At 36.6% G+C, this 26,228-nt stretch overlaps 1 protein-coding gene across 1 annotated transcript in view; it reads left to right on the forward strand.

Annotated features, from left to right (window-relative positions):
• px (MAP7 domain-containing protein plexus) overlaps positions 1-26,228 on the forward strand; it is a 140,604-nt gene that overhangs the window by 93,572 nt on the left and 20,804 nt on the right. Inside the window, exons 17-20 of the mRNA XM_085940085.1 lie at positions 5,375-5,735; positions 6,840-6,965; positions 7,699-7,890; positions 8,556-9,553. Of these exons, the coding sequence (XP_085796211.1) occupies positions 5,375-5,735; positions 6,840-6,965; positions 7,699-7,890; positions 8,556-9,553 (1,677 nt within the window). The remainder of the gene's footprint in view (positions 1-5,374; positions 5,736-6,839; positions 6,966-7,698; positions 7,891-8,555; positions 9,554-26,228) is intronic.

The following is a 26,228-nucleotide window of genomic DNA, read 5'->3' on the forward strand; positions in this document are numbered from 1 at the left end:
AGGCGACACGTTACCGCTCGGCCGTCGTGGGCATACATTATTAATTAACCTTAAATACAATTACACGAATGTCATTAAATTAGTAAGTTTACGCAACTATATGCACACGCAATTTGACGTGTGTACTGTATGTGAATACATTTAGAATTTAGATTCTCGTATTGTTTGTGTGTTTAAATTACCATATTATGCTTGCATCCCTTTGACGCAGCACACCGATTGCGAACCGCTGTTGTGGATTCTAGACTAGACTGGTCTATGCAACAGAGAGGCTGTGTCGCGTTTGCTTTCGCCTGTTTTCCCGAGAAGGTTCTCAAAGTTTATTAAGTACCTACATACCTAGTTCTCCTGTATTTTAACACTGGTATATAAATTTTCCTGCCGTGTCTAGTAGGTGTTTTACGATGTCGATGTTACGATGTTCAATAATCATTAATACCAGGAAACACAAACATAAGGGAAGTGTGCTGCCTTCTGGGTGACACTGTAAGAAGGTATAATTCTCGAGTGTGAGAAATATGGGATAAACTTTTAAAGACTTATTGTTAGTTATGTCTGTATCACAATATGCATTAAAGTTTGGCACGTAAACGAAACGCGCATTCAGTATTGCCAATATTTGATGACACTAAGTGGGGTTTGTATTTCTTTCGTTTTATGACATGACCGCCATTAAGTATTGAGTCAAACCAGGCTTCAAAGCCTAGGTTTTTCATTTCTATCTTATTATGTTTTGTCATCAGTGGGTACCTACATATTGGTGTTTTTCCGTGTATTGTTATGAATTTCCGGCAGTTTGAATTCCCAGTCGGTAGTGGGTACTATATTAGATTCAATTTTATTTATTTACATGAGTGAACATTACAAATTACAAGCTCAATACGTTCACAATATGAATTGAACCTTTTTTAAAAACTAAATATGAAACATTGAGATAACCCTATAATATTATATATTATGATAGGTAGTGATTGAGCATATTAGGTTTATGTATTTCCATCTCTGAATTCCTGTGCATATTTTCGCGATAAAACAGACTGCGGAAGTTGGTGATCTAAGCAATTTCCTCTCTCTTCTTCCTCGAATCGCGATCTGAAATATTTGTCTGGATTTTTCTTCTTCTTTTTAATACAGTAACAGGCCTTGGGAGCCTAATGGCAGTAGTCTTTAATAAAATCACATGTTAAGTATTTACATTATGTATTGTGATCTCACCGGGCAACGATCCCTCTCGGCCCAATGCCTTGTGCATCCACCAGTCATGTATCTATTTAGCCGCCTTTTAGTTCCGTCTCACTTCCGTGTCCAAAGACTTATCCGCACGGAACCAAAGAATCAAGCATGCACCGTCGTGTTAAAGAAAGAATTTCCCTCTGAGAAAATCTTCAACAGGCGCAAAGATTGGAAACGCATCGCTCGACCCCCAAGTGTAACTGAGTACCTATCTAAGTATGCATTCCTCCCCGCCGATCGATCGGCGGACAACTAACTGCCGCCCGTGGAACACAACCCTGCCTGCCGCCGCCGCCCGTCTGCGCTTTGCCCACTCGACTGCTTGCCTGGCAGGCCTGTTGACAACTTGGCTGCAATTCGCCATTGCGACATGACATGCACAGTAGTTATAATACCGACTGAGGTGCATTGCTGGCGAACCGACCGGTTACGTATTGCGACAGCCCTGGATCGATGTTTATTTATTTATATCATAGACAAGGGTTGCATGCATGGTTTGATCGGGAGTATATATTTTCGTAGACGATAAATTTTGGTATTTAGTATCACCGTATATTAGGTATCATTCGTACTTGATAATGAAACAGAATTGACACTTTATAAATCGTATACCTCGCTTTATGGCCGAGATACGTTCCCAGGAAATTGGTCCTGAAGCGAAATGCCGTATAACGTTTATTTCAAGTACAAACATAGGAGCGTTCTTTATCGGTATCAATCTGTAGTAGGATATTCATGCCTTTTTCGAAATGGGAAAGTGGCAAATCCTTCGACTGTCGGCCGAATGGTTCTTGTCACGTGTCATTTGTCGAATTTTATGATGAACTTGTTCACGACTTATTGTTATCAGTCCACATATTTCCATCTCAAATTATTGTATATTTGCCCATATTTTATGCGTCTTACATAATATAAGATTAATTATTTCCAATAGCGAAAATATATAGTTTTTTGTGTCTACATATTTGTGATATTTATACAATTAATAATTTGCTGAATGAACTTGGATTTAAATATAATAAATTTAAAGTTTTTTTTTCTTAGTTCTACAATATAGTATTTTGTTTTAAACCTATTATAGTGGAGTTTTACTACGTAAACGTCATTTCACACAATATAATAAATTCATTTATCCCTTCAAATTTCAAGTAAGACATATGTTCTAGTAATAGTAAATAAGTAGTTGGGATAAAAATCCCGGGTCTGTTAGAAAATCCGGGATTGTGAGTGACCAACCTTACCAGAGTGTTATAATCTTATTGATTATCAGTGGCTGAGTTAAATGTGTCTCGTTTCATTAACATCAAAAAGATTCAGGGTATGTTTCGTAGATATTTATTATAGCCACAAATAATTTTGTTATTGAGGGAGATTTTTTTCTGAAACAGAATAATGGCTTTCCTCAATCGACTGTACAAATTGAGCGACGCGCTTGATTTATGGGACACATTTATTTTTTATTGGTTTATTAATTAACCAAAACGAAGCTCTGTGCCAAAATAATATGTATTATTAATTTGTTTTGATATTTTCGGAAACACGTGGGTGTGAATATCAAATTTACTGCGTGAATGTTAAAATATATTCGTAAAAAAACTGTGAATTAAACATCTATTTCATATTGTATTTTTGACAATGGAGACAATAATTTCGTAAGAGATATTATGATAATAAAAAAAAACTATTTTTCATATTAATATATTAGTTAAATTTATGGAGTTAGATTGCCAGACATCTAAATTATATTCGTCTTGTTTTGTGTGGGAGCAATTGCGAAATTTTTGTAACTACGTACACATTTTCCCAACTATAGCTCTCTCACAGCACTAGTCATACGAAGGATAAATTAAAATCCTATTATCTCATGAATTATCCCAGAATGGTAACATCATGTTTTACATTCCAGGGATACTGGGATCCCACTTAACGACTTGATCCCGGAATCTTGGAAATTAACTTCTTTTTTTTATGTAATTTAAATAATACAGTTTGTTTAATAATGTAATGTTTATATAATAATGGTATCTACGATTAATCTCGTAACTTTAATGGATTACGGAATCGAAATAATACTTTCTATAAATAGTTATAATACTTTCGTATTTATGTAAGTAATTTATATATTTTATGTTAGGAGACAAAAGAATATATAACATTTGTTATTGTACATACCTGATTGCAATCCCGAATTTACACAAGGCCTTAGATTAAATTATTGAATATATTATTACCTATATGTCATGATAATATCCAAATATTGGAAAGCAGTGGTTCTCAATATATATTATCTACATGAGTACTATTTTTATTTGGTTACTTATGTATCTTTTCATTGGTTATCCAGAGTTTCCCAAACCTTTCCTGTGATGGAACACTTCGCAAATCCTGAAATTTTCACGGAACACCTTGTTTATTTTGTGGTTACATATAAATTGTACGTAAAACATTTCACCGTGGCACAGTTCACCATGAGCTTTCTATCGGAAAGAGATGACCTTATACTATAATGGTCTCCAATTTTATTAGATTCAATATGATTATTTATTCAATTTTCATAGCTGATTTTGGCAAAATTCATATATTCAAGAATGAAAACCTTACCTAACCTAACAAATAATCCAGTAATCAGCTATTTTCAAAAATTGTTTGCTGCTGGCTTCCTGTAAAGTGTAAACCGACAAGAACTGTGTTTTATTTAGACATGATTTTTTTTTCAGTACTATACGACCCAAAGAGGTTGGACGGTCTTTAATATACAGCCATATATTTCCGATACAACATTTCACGGTGAAGTGTGATACGGCGAACTGCATATGTACTAGTTTCTGGACACGTTATTTTGTGTGGTAGGCAAATAATACATTATAACTAGGGATTCCAATCCCGGGATCCCGAATCCCGGGATCCCGGGATCCCGAGCTATTTTCGATACCTATGAATCCCGGGATTGATAAACATAATCCCGGGATTTCGGGATTGATTTTTTTATCAATTTTTAATGAAAATAAAATAAAAGCGAAAATATAACAGAAAAAATACTTTTAATAAAAAATAACTACATTAGAAATAAACTGAGTTTGAATGAAGTTTGATTTATACCCATGTGTAGGTTGCCGATTCATTTTATTTTTTCACATAAATTATTAAAAATGAGAAAGATTGGAAAAAACAATACTTCGCACTTTTAACAAAGTAATTCCACCATGATATCATACGTTTTACAGCAGTTTCATATTTGGCTGACTAATGAGATTTATGAAGCGGAAAGGCCATAAGTACGCCATGATTATTTGCTTTACTATTTTAAATCTCGCTAATCCATTCATTATGTCTTTACTGTCAGAAACAGCAATCTCATATTAAATTCACATTATTATTTATATTACAATATTATTTACTCCATTAAACTTGTGTATTTCCAAGATTGAACGTATACAATATTAACAATAAATGTCTTAAATAGTATAAATTATATTAGATTTATTTTTGACCGATTTTATCAATGTTATTTGTAAATAAAAAATTTAATATTAACAATGGAAAAAATGCCAATCCCGGGACCAGTCCCGGGATCCCGGGATTGTCAAATTGTAATCCCGAAATCCCGGGATCAGAATTTTGGCTCGGGATTGGATTCCCTAATTATAACAATATAAGTGAAAGAAGTTCTTAATGTCTTCGAGAATAAAATTCCTTGAATTGCAAATATTCTTGATATCAGGCACAATATTAGAAAGTTGATTCCTGTTCCTGGACTTGTAACTTCATTGCAGCATAATAATCAAAACCTGCTTCGCATAAATATGTTGTAGTAAACTAAAGAAAACAATATTAGCTTGCTTTGACACAGAAGGGTACTTACTATTCTGATGAATTTTCGGAACACCTATTCCCGTTCAGCGGAACACCAGTGTGCCAATACAATGTGCCATACTTTTTATAAGGAATGAATGTTACTCGACCAACATATCAAGTTTGTACTCGGTATTTTATTACATATTGAAACACAACATGTGAATTTGGCAGACACAAGATTCGAACCCCGACCCACAATTTTTTAAGTGGACGGATGCTTTAACACGTCTATCACAAATGCATTTTATTATACTTTACTAATATAAATTTTCTCTGTTGTTTTCAGGAGGTCCCCCGAGTAAAGTTGCGAAACGTTCCAACGAGGTGGGCGGAGGCGGGGGTGGGGGCGGCGGTGGCCTGGGAGGTGGAGGGGGCTCATATGCGGCCGCCCTCCGCAGCCTGGCCAAGCACGCGGGCCCCGAGGCCGATAAGGACAAGGAATCGTCCGGCGCCAATCCCCTCCACCACAACAGCTCAGCCGGCAACTCCGGCGGCGCAAAACCCTCGTCCCCCGCCACCGCCCTGCCCCCTCCCTCCTCTTCCCTCTCGCTGGGCCACAAGACCTCGGGGATGGACGCTCACCAGCAGCACGCCCCGCCTCCTCAGCTGCCCCCGAGCGGCTTTCAGCCCTACCGACCCGATGAACGGTGAGACACTATGCCTATGCCAATTGTTACCTACACTATGCCTATGCCAAACCTCCTTTCTGAGGATCTTTCTAAACATTTGTTTGCTGCAACTTTCAGTCAAGGGATCAGAGAAAATTTTTCATAAAAATTAATCCAAATTTTTTGACATTCACAACACTCGCTCGCATACGAAAAAATAATGCAAACATTTTTTTTTACTATATGCATCCATTTATAGAGACGTGTTTTGTCCTAGGATGTAGATTTCACCAGTTGGAACTGCATGCTATTGACGGATCTGTTTTTCGGTCAACAAAGCAGTTAAATATGAGTTTTGTCCTTCGTTTAAATCCTCATTAATGACACTCGAACAGTAGAAGAACTACATCTATATGGGACAACAAGTGTCTTTAAATGGATGTATATTTTGATGAAGCTTGAAGATGAAGATGCGTGTTTTAAATGCCGGATTATTGAATTTATATAGGAAATAATAAATAATCTGTCAAGGTCGGGCACCGAACTGCCGAGCGAATGGCTCTCCGCTCTGTAATCTGGCAGTTTAATGTGAAACCTACCGGATTATAGAGCAGGAGAGCTGAGTTGCAAAATGCCGTACTATTGGACGTGCCGGATTGGTGAATGCCGGATTACCGAGCGCCTACTGTAATATGATTAGTGGAATTCTATGATAAATCCATAAGATTAATATCTGATCTTTATAAACTGAAATTCACAGCAAACTCGATATGTAAATAAATGATCCTTTCATGAAATAGTCTTCCAATTATTCTGTTTTGGTTTTTCAGCGTTATTTTCTCTACACAATGTCTTTTATTCTTATCAGTTCATCCTTAATTTATATGTGCATTTAAAAATCTTACTTCGTATCAATAGGAAAGATTTATATATTTGTGTATTTATAAAGGATTGATACGAGAATCTTAAGGCAATTCTTAAAACAATGAATAGAACATTTCATTTGATAAGTGGATTAATATACAACAAAGTATTTAAATGTTTATGTATATATTATGTTATAATATATGATGGTTCTATGGTTGTGGTGGATTATTAAAAAGAAGTTTAATGTAATGGTTGTATTTATCCCAATCTAAATAGGGAGATGTTGTCATTGGTTTCCAGGCTGAGCCACCCGGCGGCCTCAACCTTTAGCCTGGTGGACCCAGTTCAGTACTCTCACTATGCTCATCCGGGATTATATCCCAGCGCTGCATTGCAATACAGGTGTGTACCGAATCTTATATGTTTCACAATATAGAGAGAATAACACGATGGGTGTCAGGACAAGGTTCATATAAAAATTATTCAATTTTGAAGTATAACTGGGGTTCGCTATTTTTTCTTGTACCTTTTTTTGTGTTGTGTCCATTCCGTGGGAACATTGTTGATCCGCAGAATGCTTCAAGAATCAAACCACTTTTCAAGGCGGCAACAAATCAACTACCATAATATTTTTTGCTTCATTTCCGTGGTATAGTACAATTATTATTCTTAGAGTAAAAATAATATAAATATACCTAGTTACCGTTGTGTTATAAATAAAAACATATTGTTAATATTGCTTGCTAATAAGAAAGAATACTTAAAATAAATGTGGTATGTGGCATTTGTGAAGTCTAAAACAGAAATCTATGAACATTTCTTGTCAGTGTTAATCAAATTTCATACAATATTCTATAACACCCATTAAAAATCAATTATCTCAATCAGTAAAAGTGGCAAGTATTGTATTGTTGTCTATGTTATAGAGCTGAAAGTCTAGAAGTAGCCTGTTCATAATAGTTATTACAAGTACGAGAAGTTGGATCATTTTAAAATTAGCAAAATGTAGGATTTTTGACACAGAATTATGACTTCCAGACTATCAGCTCCGAGGTACAGATAGATATTATATTTATTCCAACTCGGTATGTTTATGTATGTTTGTTGAAATGTTTTGTCTGTTGTCTGTTGCCAGGCTGGAGGAACAGCTGTACCTTGAGAGAGTGCTGAGGCCTCCGCTGGGCTACGTGGGCGGGGGCTACGGCGCTGCGCCCCCCAACCCCCACTCCCACCCTCACCCGCACCCACATCCTGCACACCTCTCCCCGCATCTTTTCCAGCCCCTGCCTCCGCCCATGACCCTCATGTCGCCCGTCATGCACGAAAGGTGAGCTTTACAACTCTTGTTCGGTTTTTAGGTAATTCCTTAGAGTCTTAGTCGAGCTTGATCTTTTGTTGCATCAGGTTCAGTATCCTCTTATGCCACATAACCACAAAGTGACGAGTCGCTGTGCGATGCACGAGAGGCGTAAAAACCAAGTGCCATTCAGGCCCCTTGCACCGTTTATGCATCGCACGGCTACTTTCAGTCTGCTCCGCCACTAACTAAGCCGATAACAGCAAAAAATGATGATAATATGACTTATTTGATGAAAAACTGGATATCTGTGGCAAAATTATTTGATTCAAAAATTATATGAAATGGTGTCATGCAGAGCATTGTCAGACAAGTCAAATGCAATGGACTTGCCCCATGTTATGATAGTACATTCCGGTACAATATCAGGGATTGCTTGCATATTTTAAGTAGCTGTAGTTTGGTTATTCATCAGTGTAGTTTTACTTGGCATTTTGTAGACTGTGACAACTTTAACAAGAAGGGAATTAGGGAAGAAGGGAACAAACTGCGGGTGTTCTAGTTGTATTTCTCGGTCTAATTGGCTAATTGGATATCTTGCACAGCGCATGTTAATGGAGTTAATGTTGTAATTCAGAATTTGAAAATACCATATTAAAAATGTGTTTTTCTCACGCTGTTAAAATCTTTTGCAGGATGAAACTGGAAGAAGAGCACCGGGCCCGCATCGCCCGCGAAGAGGAGAGAGAGAAGGAGCTCCAGCAGCAGAGAGACAGAGAGAGGGAAATTCGGGAACGGGAAAAGGAGCTGGCCGCACAGAGAGAGAGGGAAAGGGAACGGGAGAGGGAGAGGGAGCAACGTGAGAGAGAGATGAAGGAGCGCGAGCAGAGGGAGCGGGAGAAGGAGCGCCAGCAGAGAGAAAAGGAGAGGCAGAGGGAGAGGGAACGGGAAAGAGAGAGAGAAGAACAGAACAGGATGATGGCGCATATGCACCTCTTGCAACCGGCCACTGCAGCTCTCTTCCAGCACGGCTTGCCTATGGGGGTACCCGTCCACCCTCACTCTCAAAGGGTGTCCCCCTCTCATATGGGACTGCTGCCTCCGCACTTGCTGCATCCGTTGGGTTTACTGGGACAGGGGCCCATGTCGGTGCCCCGCCAGCAAATGATGCACCCTGCATTGGCTCACTCCTCTTATCCGAGCAGACACCTACCTGCCGGATACCCTGGAGCCGGGCCGCCGCCTGCGGCTCCGGCCCCTGCTCCCGCGCACTCGCCTCAGCAGCGATCGGCGCCTTCACCGCACGGCTATGCCCCGCCGCGCTCACCTCACGGAGCGCCCGGTAGATCACCGCATTCACCGTACCCTCGCCCCTCCCCCAATCCCCACTCTATCCACAACCTGACGAGGCCTGAACCCGCCAGACCGCAGTATGCCCCCGTCTCTGAGGCTTCCGCACCTTCCCCCTCCCGACAGAGAACTCCAACGTCGTCGCCATCGCCCTCCAGAGAAAGAATCCAGCCGACGGAGCTTACGGTGAGCGGCAAAATCGCCGGCGAGACGGTCGGTTCCCCGGTAGAGAGACCGCTCGCAGAGGAACCGCGCTCCAGGGTGAGCGCTGTCCCTGCCGAGACTCCTGCCCTCCGTAGAGATGCATCACCGCCAGAGCCTGCCCCGCCCGCGCCTCCCGACGGTGCGTCAATACCCTCTGTTAAAGATACGGAAGAGCGACCCGCTAGTGGGAATGCGGAAATTAGTGCGGTCCCCGCGGAAACTGCCGCACCGACTTCCGTCGACCCTGATGCTGTCTGATTTCCCTTGTCACTTTCGACCTCATTACTTTATCCCTGCCGGTGGGAGCGGCCACGAGTTCAGCGTCACGGTGTTAAGGGAAGGCCATTAATTTTTTTGACAGCTCGAATTCTAGCGCAATGAAATTCCAACGGGCCACCGAGTAATTATTATACAAGAAATTAACGTATCTGACGCCGACTTCTATCGAAAATGTCATTGATGTGAAATAAATAATGTTGATTATCACGTCACCATTGTTTTTTTTTTTTTTTACCTTCGCTGATATTGTATGCCCCCAAATTCATAATAATATTTTCAATATACTTCACGCTTTTTCATAGCGTTCAATCACCATCAGTTCAGAAGAGTTATAAGTAACTGCTTGTCGCCGCAAAAGACGTTCTATCAAACCCAGGCATGCATTATTAGTTTTAGAAATAGGTACCCACGCAAAAAGGAGAGACACAAAAATGTTGCTTTGCAGTTAAAAAAGCGGGCAGTAGAAATGCCTCGCTGATTGGTTACGTTGGGTTTCATTGCGGCAACATTTCAAGTGATTATAGCACTCAATGTCGATTTTCAATTCAAAAAACTTCTTTGTTTTCTGATATCTTAGGCAGAGGGAACTAATTATGTTGAACACATAATTTCACATTTTTCAAAATTAATCTAGTGACCAACATAGTTAGACAATGTCAATGTTGACACAGAGTTGACTAACAACTTGTACTTTAAGTAATGTCTACACTAAAAAATTAATAGTAAATTAAAAAATGTCCATACTGAACAAACGATTGTTTACTGGGTGTTGACCAACAATGTGTCAGTAGGAAATATCTTTGTGTAAAGACCTAACAAAGAATTCATATTTATGATAAATATGTTTTTTAAAAGTTGTTTTTTTTCTCCTTTTTTTTTACAATCGTGCAAGTCTACAATGAGTAGGGTGTTTGAGTATAAAATTTTGTGAATAATAATGACTAATTTTATATTTTTTATTGACATGACTGAGTGAATTTGACCTAAGATAGGCATGCACCACTTTTACTAAATGCCTAATATTATTTGACGATATAGTAATGATAAATACAATAAAATATCGTAAGGGGTGATATAAGATTTCGAAAGGACATCATCGTCTTCGTGCTGGCAACATCGCATGTGAAAATATGACATGTCGAACATATTTATTTCATCAGAAAAGGTATCGATAATGGAAACAATAAAGAAATAAAAGTTATTATTAATTTTTGACAAAGTTTAAAGTTTTTGTACTGATTATGAATCAACGACCTATAAATAATAATATAACAAAATGGCCAAATATACCCACTAGTTTTCTGTCTAATTTCAATGTTATATACCTACATATTATTATAATAATGAAAAAGTGTAAACAACAATTATTGTGAATAATTCCCTCTTGTATAAATATTATTTGTTCTGCAATTAGAAGAGTAGAATCAATAATTAGCTTCATTATGTCCAACATTTTGTATTCATCGTCGTTTATAGAATTTGTTTGGCCATTGATGTTATGAGACGAGATGGATGTTTTTTAAAAATAAACAATAGTCAAACCAGCGTAACTTCAAGATTCAGCTGTAATTTAGGATGCAGTGTTATTATGGTGTTTTAAAATATAGTAAAATCTCATTAATTCAAAATTTAGGGAACGGCATTTTAAAACTTATAAATTACAAATTGTATAGATGATCGCTTTTATCAGATTTTTTTAATTAGGTAGGTACTGAAATTACCTCGCATTACATAAATTATTAAATTAATGAAAATTTCGATTTACGGAATTATTTGAATTGTTAGTGTTCGAATTAATGTGGTTTTACTATACTACTGTAATTCTTTCGTAAATGAAATGTATACTGTATAAAAGTAACATAAATACCATCTGCATCTTTCGTTTCAGCACCAGAATGTGGAAGTTATTCAGTTTTTAAGAACCACGGCTTAAATAATGATCTTTACCAGTAATTATTACTAAATCTATATTGATTATTACGATATCGATAATAATCGTATTACGCTTGACTCTTTTTTACTACGAAATAAACTTACTACTCTACTGATATTGATTGGCAAGTACACGCCTAATTTATGATGTATTTATTTAGTGTACCTGTACAGTGTACATTGTATTGTAATAAAGTTATACTGTGTACTCTGATTGTTTGCGTATTTGTCGTACATTTCGATTCACATGTCCCTCTCTTCCGGTTATAATTTTTACTATTAATAATTGTCCGTGTAATCCATTACTCGATAAGTATTAAGATTCTTTATGAAACGATTCATTGTTGTAATATTGATAAGGAAATTAATTTTTTCATCGACTCGCTTGCTCTGGGAGTGTTTTCTTTTGCGTCGCATTCGATTCCTCTTTTTGGAGATTATTTTTTTTTGTCGCTAGTGTAGGTATATTTCGAAACTTTTCAAGTCTATTTCTTACCTGATTCGATTCAGTTCGCTTTGTTTAACGGAAGTACGATAACATTTTTATGGTAAAAAATAAATAAATATGCTATGTTAAAAAACAACATAGTTAATTTTTTATGCATTTTTGATTTACGTGAATCAAAAAAATGTATTGTCTTTTGATGACGATTTACCATTTCACTTAGTTTATCATTCACGATTATTCAATGACTTAACAGCATAACGTATTATTTGTAGCATGAAATAAAATTTTATAGTTTTACCATCTGACATATGAAATTTTACAATTGTTTATAATGGATGAATTTTTACAGTATGTATCAATTCATAATAATATGTTGTGTAACGACTTTCAAGTATAACTACCGAGAGAATTAACTTCTTCATGTTAGTATCGTCTGTATGCTGTATCTCCTGATTTTCCAGGATTATATGAGGATCAAAACTAAAGCGGTGTAACATTGCACTCGGATTGGTGGAACTGAATATTTAACAATGCACAATAGTCGTATGTTTTAGTCTGTCAATGACTTAAAAGATATCGGTATGCTCGCATTCATGTGTTTTGAGTTAAAATGCTAAAGCATGCCATATCTTTTTATTCGCTAACTAATGTAAAACAATCCACTGTTCATTTTTTATTAATATGCGAAAAAGACTACATAATATATTTAATTAAAAGATATTGTCAAATCTTCAATTTCAGCAATCAAAGGTGATGTTTAGTTTCATTTTATTTAACTCACGTTAAAAAAAAATACTGCGATTTATATTATATTTGTAGGTTTATCCTTGTAAGAAACAAATTAACCAATCGACACGCGTCTTAATTCGATAATATTATTATAAAGAATATTAATTTATAATTATTGATAATAATATTATTATTGTATGAAATACTAATGGCTTATATTTATAATGTATGTACGAATAGATTTTTTCTTCATCAATATTCGTAAAACCACTTGCAAAGGCTGTTTGTTCAATAAGATTAGACATTATATCATTTTTTTTTGTCACTGATCGATGATTTGTTATTTTTTGTGTTTATAAATATGTATATTTAAGTTTCCTAGATAGGTTTAGTAATTATATTATTTTACATATATATATATTCTTATTATATATTTTTTGATAGTAAGTCATAAAACAACGTGAAACTAAAAAAAACATAGCTCGTAAGTGTTTAAAATTTAAGTAGGAAAAAAGCAATTATCTTTTATGAATTCGTCATCTATAAATTTCAATTATAACCCTTCTAAAAAAATAAAACAGAGTTTGATAACGATTTTGATTGACTTTTTCTATTTATCTAATCTAAAATAAAATCGAAGAGTTTTTATATACATAAATAATAGAGCACTCGTAGAATTTGGCGTTCTTTATAAAGTGTTGCAACGAACGAAAATATCTCTGTGATTTTTTTGGGTATGATTTTAAGAAACACTTTGAATTCGAAATAATTCAATTATTTACAAAATGACGAGATTTTTGAATGTACAAAAAAATCATTTTACCGAGTTGCATTAATGAATATGAACATTCAAAGATAGGTTATTCATTTATGATTTTATAATGCTAACTGTGGTGATCAACGTTGTAGCTATTTTATGTCCGTTGAAAAATCACTATTACGGCATAGTGATTGGAAGAATTTTGTGTATTTGTTATGAAATAATTTGTATTATTTATTATGTGTTTCGATTGTTTATTTTTTACATTTTTTGACTGAGAAGTTTTCGCTCGACAGCACTTTGAGACGAATAGTTTTGTGTACATTTTGAATATTGTGGTCGGTATGTTTTTTAGATATAAATAATATTACTTATTTAGTTACTATATACATATTATTATATATATTATGACATATTGCATCACCCATTCAAGAGGAACATGTGAAAAATGGTAATGAATACACAAAATAATGTAACTGTAAATATATTTTTATAAAATATGCCTAAGTATATAATTATTATGAAGAGAAACTAATAAATTGAATTCAATGTGAATACATGAACGGAATACTTTTAAAATCTGATGCATTTTTATACATACCAAAATATCTGAGCATAATTAAATTTTATATATTATGTACTTTGAATGCACACATATTTAAAATATACGTAAAAAACTAGAAAATTTCTAATTGTAATAGGTATGGTCATCACACATCACAATCTAAAGTAGTAAAAGTGTATCTGAATAGAAGTAAGTAGTAGACAATTATTGACAGAAATACAGACACAAATTTTAATTAATGAAACTACAGTTCGTGTTTCTGTGATCATAGATGTCAGATTGGCTGCATTTTTTCTACTATTTTATAAGTGCCAAATGCACAGTCATACTTAACTCATTTAGTGCTAACACCGCTACTGGCACGTTTAGAGTTGTTGGCATGTGGTAATTAAAAGGTTAGCAGTGATTGTGTTGACTGCCAAAGTGGCCTTATGCAACGCTTCACCTTATATACCACAAAAATCAGCGATTTAGTGGAAGTGAGAAAAACATAATATGACATTTTATAATGTATTCTTATTAAATTGTGTTAGATGTACACCTGTGCTATTAGATCGTACTAAAGTTATTAAGCTAATAAAATTTACTACAAATGGGTAAAGCTACCAAGATTCCAGTTAGTCAAAAATAGAGAAATTGTTTTGTTGATATTTAATTATTGTCATTTATTTTTGTTAGATACAAAAATGTATAGTAAAGCAAAATACATGTATGAGAATTAGGATCTCTCTATTTATTTAATGATGCTGAGTTAATACACAATTGTTTCATGATGACAGATATTTTGGTATGATTTTAAATGTGTTTTTATTATTTTTTTCCCTACACCCTCACTGATCCCGCATATTATGACAAGTGTTATAACAGACATGATAAAATGATGCAATAATGAAAATACACATGAAAGAGAGAAACGGACCACAAAAAATACACATTTATTTCATTAGAAAAGAATAAAAGTGCTGAATTAATAATGAATAACTATTCTCTTAGAAGTTGTTACGACAATAGGGCCTTACAATGTTTTCTGTACACATTTCAAGATTTATCTGCCCTTGAAACTGCACATAGATCTATATTTTAATATTCTTTGGTTATCATTTAATATGTAGATATCTAGTCCAGTGATTCCTAACCAGGTTCTGTGACAATGTGCATGCTCTTACGAGAATTATACACATTTTTAAAATTATGAATAATTAATCTCTGGAAAAGTTCACAAACAATGTTTTGTAAACTTATCGTGCAAGTTGCAAGATTGCATGCATAGATCAAAAAAGTTCAGAAGCTTCTGAATTTTCACGAGGCAGTTGGAATTTGTGCAATATCTGCGCTTGCGCAGTAGAACGATAGTGGTGAACCTGCCGGAAAAAATACAAACTACATTGCGAAAAGCATTTTAACGTTTACAATTTTTCACAACCAGTCAAATAGCACCATAAAATGACGACTACGCGGCTCGCTTACGCTGCTTGAAAAATGAGATTGCCAAGACAGTCATCGCTTTTATTTGTGAACAGTTATCACGATAGTTGAATTTACACACTATTGGTGCCAGTAAATCCTGCACGACGTACAGGCGCTATGATATTATAATATAAACCGTTACTGCTTTACACATATATTTTGTAAATCATCTTTGTTGAGTCTGATGTGGCAACCAAAGATATTACAAAATATTTCAACGATTCCTTCAAACTGATCTAATCCAGTGAACATATTGAATTAAGAAAGTACATATAAGGAGTGCCTTTTTGCACTAATGGTTATTTTACATAGAACCTAAATAAACCTTTACCTAACATGGTGCTGAGTCTTTGCGACATGCTTCATTATAATTAATATACGGTAAGTAAAACATTTTAATAAAAACAATATTATAAGTCAGTGATCTTCAAATTTTTGTATCTTGCACCGATTGTCATCTTGTGTCGATTTTTTCATGGCTGTTTAAAATACCAATTAGTAAGAATGGAATGGAAGAATTCATTTACTTATACTACATCATTCACTACTTTAAACGAACACACAAAGATTTTTAAAAATTTCTGTCTACATACACGTACAGACCATTAATGGCCGTACGTGAATATTTTGTAACGTAACATCAGGTTAGGCTGGCTCCTCGCGAGCGGCCTACACCTCAATGTCTGAAGAGTGATGGCAGAGATCCAGTGAATGAAACACGTGATAGGTATATTTTCCAGTATGTATTTTTTGTGGTACAGCACAAGGTATAATTTTTTATAACATTCAGAATAAGAAGTGTAATTAGACACCACAAATTCTTCTTTAGAAGTTGTATTATACTCATTTCTTCCTTAGTTTACCACTCCATGTGGACTTCTCCATATTATTAGTATCTTCTTGAAAGTAGATGCGAAGGCATATGGCACTGCAGTTCAAGTGCATCGATGTAGGTGTTACTTGATTCCAATTGTATAAAAAAAATCAATTTGACTTTAATTGGATGCATTTGGAATCAAATACGACCTACGTCGACGCTAGAGGTGAGTTAGAAATGCTGTCACCAGTTTGCGTACTCAAGTCTCGGCATGTACTACCTATACTCAGTACATGTGGCCCAATATACTTGTTACAAAATACTTAGAAGTTCGAACGCATGCTACGAGTATGAGATCTCACCGTCCTCAATACTAGAGAGTCCGCTAGTAGTTGGTACGGTTGCTACCTATGCCATCATCGCTGCGACTCGCTTATGTATAAACAGTAGGTGATAAATTTTGTGTAATTACTGGACCACATTTCCGCAGGCTTATTATGTCACCTCAAAACATGTTCGAAATAAAAAAAACATTGTATATTCATTCATTCAAGAATATTATAACCCAACATAAAAACAGCTCATATTTTAAATGTGTTTAAAATCGACTCGGCGCTCAGTGTATTTTTTAGCGATTATATTAAAGCCGATATTTCAAATTCTCATTCTCTCTTTCTCCCCAATTGTAAAGTTGGTATAGTAAAGGACAGAAATAGTGAATATACTGTAATAATATGGAGTTAGTTTTAGTTCCAGTTGAGTATGTAGTACTAGGTAAGTATTTTGGAACAAGTTTCGATACTAAGTATTTTTTTATACTGGTAGTAAGTACACTTAGAGCCAAGCCACACCGGGCGACTCTGGTCTCGAGACCAGACCGATGTATGCGGTTATATGGACCATGCCACACCTGGTCGCCCAGTAGTCGCGCAAGCAATAAAGTCTGGCGATCAGTAAAATCTCGTTCGTGCGCTTGGTCTGGTCTCCCGGTCTCTCTGGTCTCTCTGGTCCGGCGATCGGTAGAGATGTATGAGGTATCGGAGAGAACGTATTTTTTGCATACTTGCGTGTACATTCATTATTATTATTATTGTTGGCTGCCTCTCTGGTCGCCCGGTGTGGCCTGGCTCTTAGTCTTCAAAATCAACCAGTTTTCCCACCTCTAGTCGACGCGCTCAAATTGCAGTGTTGCGTGTGTTCACCCGAAGGTGATATACTTAGATACTGTTCAAAAAACAATTTTATATCCAGAGGGGAAGCGTTTGGAGGCTACAACCGGTGCAACAATGGGATTGTAACATTCTGGTCGTGCATCAGCGTGTTAATGTATTAAGATTGTCTGGAATTAATATTTTTTTTCAAGCAACCTGTGGTGCACAGTTTGAATACCACTGTTATAAGCTATATACCCAGTCTCAGGAGTTTTATGAAGGTGCAGAGTTTTGAATTCTAGTACATGTGGTACAATAACTCTTCGTTATACCTGATTACCACACCCCAGTCTCGGTCACAGGTCAAAATGTTCCTCTCAGACCTGTCATTGCCGGTGGTGTCAACGATTCATTTCCATGCGCTATTTATTAAAGTATTTTAGTCATACCAATGGGTATTAAAAGCAAAATTATATTTTAATATCACCGTTCTAAGTAAGATTCCATTCACTTCTAACTATTTCGTTCCTGGGGTGGTGTCCAAACTTGAGGATCCTTTCTCTGTGGCTTTGGCTATTAATTAACATAGAATAATAGTTGGTACAAAGGGGTGGGGGGGGGGGGGGTGGAGAATCCGGACCTCCCCAGAAACAGAAAAATTACAGATCATTTCGTTAAATGGAATATTACTGCTTATTCTTCTATCAGGGTCTCATGACTGTGGATGATGACCCGGATGATTTGGCTGTCGAACAGACTTCTCAACAGGTTGGCCTCACTCCTCTTAGCAGTCTATACATGCAAGGTGTGTGACCACCGGAAGACCCGTGAGATTCATAAATTGGTGAATCATCCTTTCATGACTCCGATATCTAAGAAATGTGTTGTATGGATACATTACTAACAAAATACACACTAAAACATACATAATTAAATTTATATATAAAACGCGAATTCAACGTCCCGCCGGGGTAGGCAGATTGAGCGTCGCTTGGGGTGGCAGTTACCCGAAGGGCGGTAAATCGAAGATAATCATTATTTATATATAGAAATAGCTACCCAAACTTAGTAATACTTAACGGAAATACATATCCAAGTTTTAAAAGGACTTTATTTTTTTTGTCGGGTTCGCGATGTCTTGTTTACTTCCGTTGTCCTTGGACGTCACGACCTTAGTGAACAGCAATGACACGTGTAGATTTGCAAATAATATTTGAATTGTAGGTAGGGACATACGTACATTAATTTAAAATTTATCCAAATTTGTTTGCCAGTTCCTCGTTTTAGAAGTTATCAGGCGTATTTTTAAATCTACCTATCTCAAATCGTCGATTCGCAATATCGTCTATTCAAGCAGAAATGGCATTTAAATTAGATTAATTCGTGATATTATTGGTAATGTATCCATACAACACATTTCTTAGATATTGGAGTCATAAAAGGATGGTAAAAAGTACTGTAAGTATAAAAAAATGTGGCGGCATTTTGTCTAGGGGCGTCACTGTATGCCGCAGGCATTACAATAATTTCCAGGAATAATACATTAGGGCGCTCTGGGTCCATTAGTCCGTGGATTCCTATGGAATATCTTCTTAGATGATCTTCTATCGATCCCGCTCTGATGATGCGCTGTTTCTTGCGAGTGCAAACAGCCGCAATGGCCTTGAGCTAGCTGTTAACAAGGGTTTGGAAACCACGACGACATGGGCCAACAAATTCACTTTTAAAATAAAATATAATTATTTATCCTCAAGGGTTATAACCAATGTCAATTATTCAAGAATCAAGGTCGCCCACCGCAGAGGTAATACGAGATTTCGTCAACGTCGCTCGAAATGACCGGAGCGCAGCTCATGTTCGTAAATCCTTGAGATTATCGCTTCGTCTCGTGGAAAAATTAAATATTGCATTCCAGTTCGTGAATAATTATTAAATAGTAATAAAATTAATTTAGGTTCTTGTCGGTTTACGGCTTAAGTTTAAGGGAAGTCAGCGGCAAACAATTTTTGAAAGTAGCCGATATACATACTGGATTATTTATTAGGTTAAGTTAGGTCAGGTTTGGTTTTCATTCTTGAATTCATAAATTTTGCCAAAATCGGCCATGAAAATTAGCGCGTCCCGCCTGGCTTCCCGTAAACCTGTGTCCTTTACTTTATAATAATAGGTATCATAGTAAAAAAATAATATTTAAGACGTGACGTCAACCTCGATTTTCGACTGCGGCGCTGACAACATTATGACCTTAGCTTGCATACCGCTAGTTTAAAAACAGTCACTCTACTTGACCACCTAGATTGACAGCAGTGACGTCCCTAGATAAAATGCCGCACCATGTTTCTATACAGTATTTTTATCATCCTTTCATGAGTCCAATATCTAAAAAATGTGTTGTAAGGATACATTACTAAGTATCAGACTGTAATTAATTGCAAATCTGCACGTGTCAATGGCAATTGCAATGGAAGTATACTAGAATATACTATCTAATATCGCGCACCCGACAAAACCAGTGAGCTGCATTTTTAAATGGAAATATATTATTTTCGTTATTAAGTACTAAGTTTTGGTAGCTAATTCTATATTTTCAAAATGATTCTCCTTGATTTGCCGCCCTTCGAGTAACTGCCGCCCCCAAGCGACGCTCAATCTGCCTACCCCCACGGGACATCACTGATTGACAGGTATATTTCCATATAATATTTTATGAAAATTCATTACGTCTTCGTAATAATTGACGCATTAAGACTATACCTCAGCTGAGGTATGGTCTAAATCTAGATCGTGACTAGGCGATGCGCGGATTGCGGGTCGCGGGTGCAAATGACGCGAACCGAACGAAATATAATTTGTCATACAAATTCAACATGCGTCCTTTTATGTTATGTTTATTATTATATTCGTAATAATAATAGTATATTCATTGGCATTTCTTTTTCAAGTGCATGCGGAGCGTTTTTAATTCATCTTTACTTACACGATTTAAGAATATATTCATCCGACTTCATCACAAAAGAAATTGACGTGCGAACAGGTCGATTATTCCTCTCCGAATGGCAACGCGCCTCAACGCGGCCGAAATTTCGTTCCACATAGTTCCACACAATCGCATGGCACCTACTGTATTATAGATGTTGGTTATTTTCCACTCGAAAAATTCTCCTCAGCAACCAATCCTTAGCATTACTACCTACACATCTCTCACGGATTATTAGACGACTTCCATCGACGCGTTTCCTGTCCTTGTTTGAGTCCTCCCGCCAGGAGGTTAGTAGTATCACTCGCCAACTTGGCGGTATCACAGTATTGCCGTCTACGGGTCTCGGATCCGTGAGCCGGTACGCTCGAAGAGTTGTACCCACTCTGACGTATGACGCCGCATTCCGTGCCTGGTAGGAGCGATAGACCTCCTCTTCAAAGAGTAGACAAACACATGTGTTGTTACCAAATGTAAAGTGGCACATGGAGATAACCATTAATCAGATTGACTTTAAACTAATTTCTTAACCGGACTTACTTTGGATTTACTTCCAAGCTCTGTCACCGTGACTTGTTTATGTGACGAATTGCAGTGTGCAAATAACATCCTCTGATTGAAAGGGAAGAGCCTTTAATCGGTCCGATCCTAAGTTAGACCAGTCGGCTATAGCAACTTGCCTACAAGTGAAAGTTTCTCAGCTTTAAAAAAGTTTGCCGCAAGTTACCTATGGCGAATGATAAGGTCTTTTTTGATCGAGGATCGATCCTTATACCATACCTGTATCAGAATGTGAATCAAGCATACTCTAGTCCAGGGGTGGGCAAACTTTTTGGATGGAGGGCCAAATTCAAGAATTCGAAATGAGCGGCGGGCCGCAAGTAAAATACCATTTTTAGATATACACTATTTATTATCACGAAAAATGAACATTATAAAAAAAATAATGAGAAGAATAAAACTGTTGTACATTTTTTTTAAATTCAGGTGTTAATTTTAAAGTTGATATTCTCAAAAATGCTTGTAAATGGGCATCGGAGATATTTGATCGTAAAGAATTTTTATTGAGGTTCATGATCGAAAATGTTTGTTCACATATTATATAGGCCAATCCAAAAATAACGAACATTTTTCTTGCATAATCTTTAAGTTGGTCGAATTTGTCTGAATTAAGGGCATTGTAAAATTTGGAGATTTCTTCACGACGATGCAATTATCTTAAATCAGTGTCACACTGCAGATCAATAATCTCAAGTTGTAGCTCTGTCAGTACACTATCAATATCTATTGAAAATGGATCGCGTACTATTGCTAAACTTGTCTCAATTTTTTGGAAGTCACCAAATCTTTGTGAAAAATCGTCATTCAGAGCTTTAATAATTTTACCATATTCTTCAAATTTATGTTCTGGTATATTCAGCAACTTCAAAGTTGGAAGGTGGTCCACGTTGTTATTCGATATTTGTCGAAGGAATAACTTGAGTTTTAATTGAAATCCATTCAAACTTTTTACCATATCATGGGCACATATTTTTTTTCCTTACAACGCGGAGTTAAACGTATTTAAATGTGTCACGATGTTCATCATAGAAAATAGTGGTTACATAGTGTGAGACGAGACGCAAGGAAGACGTACTGAGATAATACATTTACGAAACAACAAATTATTCAAATTTTAATCTATTGTCAATATTTTTTTAAAAATTATAAAAAAGTTATTCGTAATCAGAAGTACAATTAATGATGGCGGGCCGCAAAAAAATACCCGGCGGGCCACATGCGGCCCGCGGGCCGCAGTTTGTCCACCCCTGCTCTAGTCCATGTTAAAATGGATAGTTGGTGCTGCGACATTTTCTGCACAACCTTGAAGGACGCTTAACATTCTTTACGCCACGGTTATACACTCGTTCAACAAGTGTGGAGAGGCGGCGGGTGGTGGAAGGAAAAGCGAGTAAAAGACCGTAGAAGTGAAGTTTTTTTTATAAATAGGTTATCACGATATATTAAACGCTAAAGTTTAGTAGGTATAATAAAACAATACTTTTCTTCTTGTGGAGGATGAACAGATTCTTCTGGTATTACGGCCATGACGACGAAATCACTTTGGAAAGGTGTTAAATTCTGTTGAATCATATAAACTGTCTGCAAGACCTAGCGAGACAGACTGGCGACTGCCAGCTGGCTCTGCTAGTCTAAATAATTACAAGATAAAAAGAATTTTTTATATACCACGTTTATAAATTTTCTCTTGAATCATATAAACTTGACAATTCTATGTACTTATTAATAAATACTTTTTTATGTACTTACTGAATTTTATTATACTGAATTTTAATGTACTGAATAAATATAGAATACTTACCGAAATGTCATTTTGACATTTCATATTGATTTCCATAGTAACGCACGTATATATTAATAATTTAGTTGCTAAGACCCCCTTAGCAACCAATAATAGTGTTTTACTTTTTACGATTTTTTTCCGAAATAACTTTCCATGCAAAACAGAATTAACTGAAAATGAATTCAATTCTGCTTAAAGATGGCTAAACGTATTAAAAGAATGCATTGTCATCGTGTTCTGATATATTCTAAAAGTTTCAAATGTCTAGCTAGTCGGGAAGTTAGTTGAAATCGATTGCAAGATTTGTACTGGACAAACAAGAAAACGAGCTAATAAAAACGTGGTAAAATAGTATTTCCTATGTCAATTTTTTATTTGAAGTAATTATTTTTTTCACAAGTTGTTAGGTTAGGTTAGGTTAGGTGGGAGTGGTTAGGGGAGTGTTGAAGTGGGCATGGTACAAATAAGGTTGGGAAACACTGATAATAGGTTATAAATGCTTGGGTGACTAGGTACAATGAAACAAGTAGTTTGGGGTTGTGAAAACCTTCACAACAACTATACTAGGAGCAGTGGCGCACTCAGGATTTAATATTGGGGGGGGGGGGGGGGGGGGCAAGGAGGATAATGTAAATTAGTCCCATAGAATCTTTTTCTTCTTCACAGCCTAATTTCTCGTTTATCGGCCTTTTGTCTATTGCACTCGGTGTACCTAGACCATGGTCCCCACATTCTGAAACGGGACCTCAGGCTAGGATATTTGGCGGGCCCCCTACCTACCGCCAAGATTAAAGGCAGTGTGAAACACTACATTAACGTTTATCACATTAAGGGTACTCATACAGTGAATTATTGGCGATTTTTAATACATCTACTTTAATAATGGAGCTGTCGAATATCGACACAAATATTAACAAAAAAAATATTGCACAATTCTATAGTTTTTTTTTGCTGTTACAGCTAATTTATGATGTGTGTTCATCTCACTTATCTGATCAACCCGACACGCCGGGCCACCCACAGCCCGGGCCCCCAGGCTAGAGCCCTGTCAGCCCTCCCCAGCCATGACCTACACCACTCCGGAATTCGGGTGGACACCGAGAATTTTTTGACAGTTCCATTAGGGATTGGGTTTCTAAAAAAACCTGACACATAACACACATAACACACGCACACAAACACATTAGTGTTTCGAAATTTTTGTGTTAGAAATTAAAATTTAAGAAATTTTTCTAAAAAGGGTGCTGGAGAATTAGAGAATTAGAGGAGACTTAGAGAAGAGAGCCCACTGTGCGACAGTAAGAGCAAACTACATTACTACTACAGTTTAAAGCACAGTCTCCGATTCGCAACGTTTCTCTCTCACTCATGCGGTAAGCCGTGAGTGATGCAATATGAATTAAGTAATACGACGAGGCCACTTCATCATGGTTAATTTTAAAACGATCTGCACATAAGCTGGTTAAGGAAATAAAAATATGAATGGTTAATTCTTCCCTGGAAAATCTCAATGCCATCATATTGTAGCTTGTAGATAAACGCTTTTTACATATTCACTACTCAATTTCTATGTGTATATGATGAAATCGACCAAAATCTTAACCTACAATCGTAATTATTGATTAAAATGGCGCTAATAATTCAAATATCTACATAATACATTACATGACGTATGCTATAACCTTTTTTAAAACGTTTTACAATAAAATGATTCCAAAAGATCGCAGCAGCCTGATATTATGTAAATAATTTACAAAGTGTACAAATAAGCCTGTTTCTTACATCAGGTAGGTGATGAATGGTTGATGATGATGATGTTGAGCACGCGTGCACACAGAAAAATGTTTTAGAGGGGTCTATTTCGAAAAATATTTATAAGAATTTGTAATTTTGATGTTTTAGGCTGGGGGCAAGGGGGGTTAGCAAAATTTAGCAGGTGCCACTACTTAGCGCTTGGCCACAGTGACGGGCGGGCAACGGCGCGGCGGCGTAACTCAAACATATAACCGTATGTATTATGCTCCAAAAAAGACACTGTCTACGAACATTTCACACACGGTTATACGTTTGAGTTGCGCAAGACGGCGCCGCGCCGTCCCCGCGCGACCACTAGGTTCTTGCACTTATAGCTTCTTGTCGCTTCACCCGTGGAGTTTTCCGGGTTCATTCCCCATACCCAAACACTGTGAGTCTAGTGATAAACATAAGACCTGGAGATATACGTATACGAGTCATTGCTAGCTATCAGTGATATCACATACACAGGTAGTTGTCGAATGCGCGTGGTCTAATGGTCATAAATTTTAGGTTTGTCAGTGTTCGGTTCTGTCGTCCGCGCTGTTTTATCTTTTAGACATGCCGCATCTCAAAGTATTAAAGCAAACATTGGATTCCCCGGATGATTGCATCAATTTTATTATTCATAAGTGCCACCTATTCAAGTCTTCTTTGAGTTAGCAACATCTAGCAAGTGCTACTGACTTCTACATGTACCCCGTCTACTACTGATAGATTTTCGTTACTTCAACCGCGGAATACCGCACTTTGCTGTGTACACTATTCATACCCAGACACTCCATACGTTGAATCTAATGATTAAAACCAGGTAAAACTAAGTGTGTTTACCTACGTGTTATTGCGAACTGTCGCACCTCCAAGTTACTATCGAATGCGCATGGCTTAATAGTCATAATCATCTATTAATATCGTTAGTGTCCATTTGTATCATCCGCACTGTCTTGTCTTTTAGAAATGCCGCATCGGTATATTAAAGCAAATATTGGATGCCCTAGAATCTAGATAGTTGCACCAATTTATGAGTACCATACCACGGGTTTTCAAGTGGCCACAAGCCGTGCTTGTCGTAGAACGCCTAAAGGAGTATGGCCAACCCGTTAAGAAGGCTATTATTTGACAGTCAAACCATTCGTGTCACAATCCTCAGTCATGAGGTCCTGACGAAGAAGGAGAAAATGATTAGTACAGTCATATTACTATTTACTACATATTATATTAATACAAGTGAATATCAATTGATCTAATTTTATGCGAGACGTATCAGTGTTAGTGGCGCACTCAGGATTTAATATGGGGGGGCAAGGAGGAGAATTTAAATTAGTTCCATAGGCTCTTTTTCTTCTTCATATATTATTTTTACATATTTTCACAATACACGGTGGTATGTTTGTACAGTTTTTATTTTATTAAATTGGAGGCATAGTGGCGGTAACCGTTGAGCGTGTCATCAGCGACTGGCGGATTGGAAGTTTGGAGTTTGGAATATTGGAAGCGACCATGCTGGACAGGTGCGCCTAGTATGCTAAAACATTACTCAAATAATATCGG

Source organism: Rhyacophila brunnea, unplaced genomic scaffold (assembly GCF_057557595.1).
Source record: "Rhyacophila brunnea isolate RB1 unplaced genomic scaffold, BYU_Rbru_1.0 scaffold_12, whole genome shotgun sequence".
NCBI lineage: Eukaryota > Metazoa > Arthropoda > Insecta > Trichoptera > Rhyacophilidae > Rhyacophila > Rhyacophila brunnea.